General features: G+C 55.8%; 5 protein-coding genes across 5 annotated transcripts; 2 read left to right on the forward strand and 3 right to left on the reverse strand.

The window, feature by feature from the left end:
* SPRG_18617 (hypothetical protein) lies at positions 1-171 on the reverse strand (the record flags this gene model as incomplete). The annotated part of the gene is made up of 1 exon (XM_012358058.1): positions 1-171. A coding segment is annotated over one exon (171 nt), but the record flags the coding sequence as incomplete, so codon positions are not given.
* A 249-nt stretch (positions 172-420) lies between these two features.
* On the reverse strand, positions 421-676 carry SPRG_18618 (hypothetical protein; the record flags this gene model as incomplete). Its single annotated transcript, XM_012358059.1, is given in 2 exon segments — positions 421-564; positions 572-676. Coding segments are annotated over 2 exon segments (249 nt in total).
* A 49-nt stretch (positions 677-725) lies between these two features.
* Positions 726-1,233, reverse strand: SPRG_18620 (hypothetical protein; the record flags this gene model as incomplete). Its single annotated transcript, XM_012358060.1, has 1 exon — positions 726-1,233. A coding segment is annotated over one exon (508 nt), but the record flags the coding sequence as incomplete, so codon positions are not given.
* Positions 1,234-1,267: 34 nt separating this feature from the next.
* SPRG_18621 (hypothetical protein) lies at positions 1,268-1,552 on the forward strand (the record flags this gene model as incomplete). Its single annotated transcript, XM_012358061.1, has 2 exons — positions 1,268-1,407; positions 1,495-1,552. 2 exons carry the CDS (start codon positions 1,268-1,270, stop codon positions 1,550-1,552), a joined length of 198 nt encoding a protein of 65 aa, XP_012213451.1.
* A 155-nt stretch (positions 1,553-1,707) lies between these two features.
* On the forward strand, positions 1,708-2,043 carry SPRG_18623 (hypothetical protein; the record flags this gene model as incomplete). The annotated part of the gene is made up of 1 exon (XM_012358062.1): positions 1,708-2,043. The coding sequence occupies one exon, from the start codon at positions 1,708-1,710 to the stop codon at positions 2,041-2,043; it is 336 nt and encodes a 111-aa protein (XP_012213452.1).
* Positions 2,044-2,116: the final 73 nt, after the last annotated feature.

Genomic DNA, 2,116 nt, shown 5'->3' on the forward strand with positions numbered 1-2,116 from the left:
AATGTCGCCCGTGAGGAGCGGCCCACCATGGTGATAGCATGCTTGGTCGATGCAGTAGAGCACATGCGCATGGTGGACGAGGAGGACGGTCCGGCCGGTCGGGAGCACGATGCACCTTCGAGCGCCGTTCGGGACGTCGGTGGCCGCGCAGACTGCGTGGTACTCGGCCATGTGTGAGGTCGAACGCCAATTGGCAACTGATTGTATTTTAATACCGGTCGTTTGCCATTATACTTGATATTTGTATGAGGTGGCACGAAGGGGAGAAAAATATCTTCGCGCCAAAATGCGCATGAATATCCGACAGGGATAGAATGGTAGAAACATGTCTTGGCTCGATTTGGCTTGATGCAACTTACGTTGACGTCGCACAAGACACAGCGCATCGTCGGTGGTGTGAAACGTCGAGACCCCAGGACGCTAGTACGTGCCGTTCGTCATCGTGTGCTCAAGGTACAAGTAGCAGTCTGTCTGCGGGCGACCAGTGGTCTCGATCGGGGAGCTGAAGGGCACAACGACCTCCAGTGACACGAGATGCGCAAAGTACGCATTCTTGGCAGGAGCCTAGCACGAAGGCGCCAGACGTCGGCCGCGAGCTTGTGCACGACAATTTCGTAGATTTCGCAAAAGAGGGTCTGCTGGTTGGTTGCTTTTTTGCCCAGTTGACCATCGGCATGATGAGACTGTGTAGTAGACAGACGCTGCAACGCAAGCGGTGAGTCGACGAGGCGTCGCCATCGAGAAGGTTCAGGTAATCTTCGTCGCGCGTGATGCTCTTGATGTACGTGCGTCGGATGGCGTCGATGAAGCTTGGCCTGTCTCTATCGAGGCTGCGCTCAAGCGCTCTGAGTGGTGGCTCCGCCAAGTCGAATTCAATCTTTGGATTGCTGCAAAGAATGCGCAAGCTGCCGCCAGAGTAGGCGTACCGCTCGGCACAGTTGTCAAGGTATTTTGGGTCGCACTGAGCAAAGCGTTTGAGAGCCATCTTGGACCGACGACGAGGATGCGCTCGTCGACTTCCTTGTTCTGGTACTAGGCAGAAGACGGCAGCTGGTCGCCCGCCTGCAAAGTAGTGTCTCTGACATCTTGCTGCATGTACGGGTCGGCGATAATGAAGCACTTTTGCCAGCGACTTCGTACTCGTGCTTGAAGTGTCGCGTGAGCTCTGGAAGAGTGGGCTTTTCCGCATCACTGCAGACGACGTTGTTGGCACGGAAGAGATTGACAAAGTGGCTCGATTCTCGTGGCAGCTTACGACGACAACGACATGCTCTACATCCGAGCTTTGAGCGCCGACCCATGCACGCTCGTCGTTCGATTCTCCGGCTGCCACGTCACCAAGGACCCCGAGTTTGCACGAAAAGCTCGGCGCATTATTAGTCCGTTTCAAGAGAAGATCAAGTGCGAGTGCGTCGCCGCCGGCAAAAAACATTTGGTTGCTGGTGATATGTAGCACGTCCTTCTTTGTCTAGGAACTAACGCGCTTTGAATTAGGCAGCTCCACGGGTGCGACTTGCTCGCCATGTCGTCGAGCATCCCCAAGTACTACTAGTATGCAATTTGCTGCGCTTGTGATGAAGCTCGCGTTTGAACAAGTGCTCGAGCAGTCGATTTCGCAGGATGAGCCAAAACAGCTACTAGTCGACGCCAGCTGCGCAGTGGTGACGGGTCATGCGACCACTGCAGCCTGCTTTGCGTATCTCCAACATGACCTGCCACCGGCGACGTACTGGTACCCGGGAAGCGACAACTTTTCTGCGGTCCACGGCATCTTTTGACGGCTGGGTCAGCTACATCCAGACAACGGTGGAGCCCAACCATGTGATCCCGTGGGGCGAGTTGGCCGTCGTGCATGCTGCCGTCAAGCGCAACGCGAAGCTCCAGAACCACAAGCACCGCCTCGTGCTGGTCATGCCTGCCAACGTGACGTGGGTCGGCCTGGAATTCGCACCAGATATTGACGACGTTGCCGTGTGCACGGGCGTCGTTGCGCTATCGCGAGCCATCGACCATAGCAAGCCGGAAGCAACCGAGTACATGTAGATTTTCGTAACGAGGATGACGGAGCGTACTGTATGCCTTTGTGGATTACTACTCGAGCGCATCGTCGGCGACA

This window comes from Saprolegnia parasitica (assembly GCF_000151545.1).
Source record: "Saprolegnia parasitica CBS 223.65 unplaced genomic scaffold supercont2.1337, whole genome shotgun sequence".
Taxonomy (NCBI): domain Eukaryota; phylum Oomycota; class Saprolegniomycetes; order Saprolegniales; family Saprolegniaceae; genus Saprolegnia; species Saprolegnia parasitica.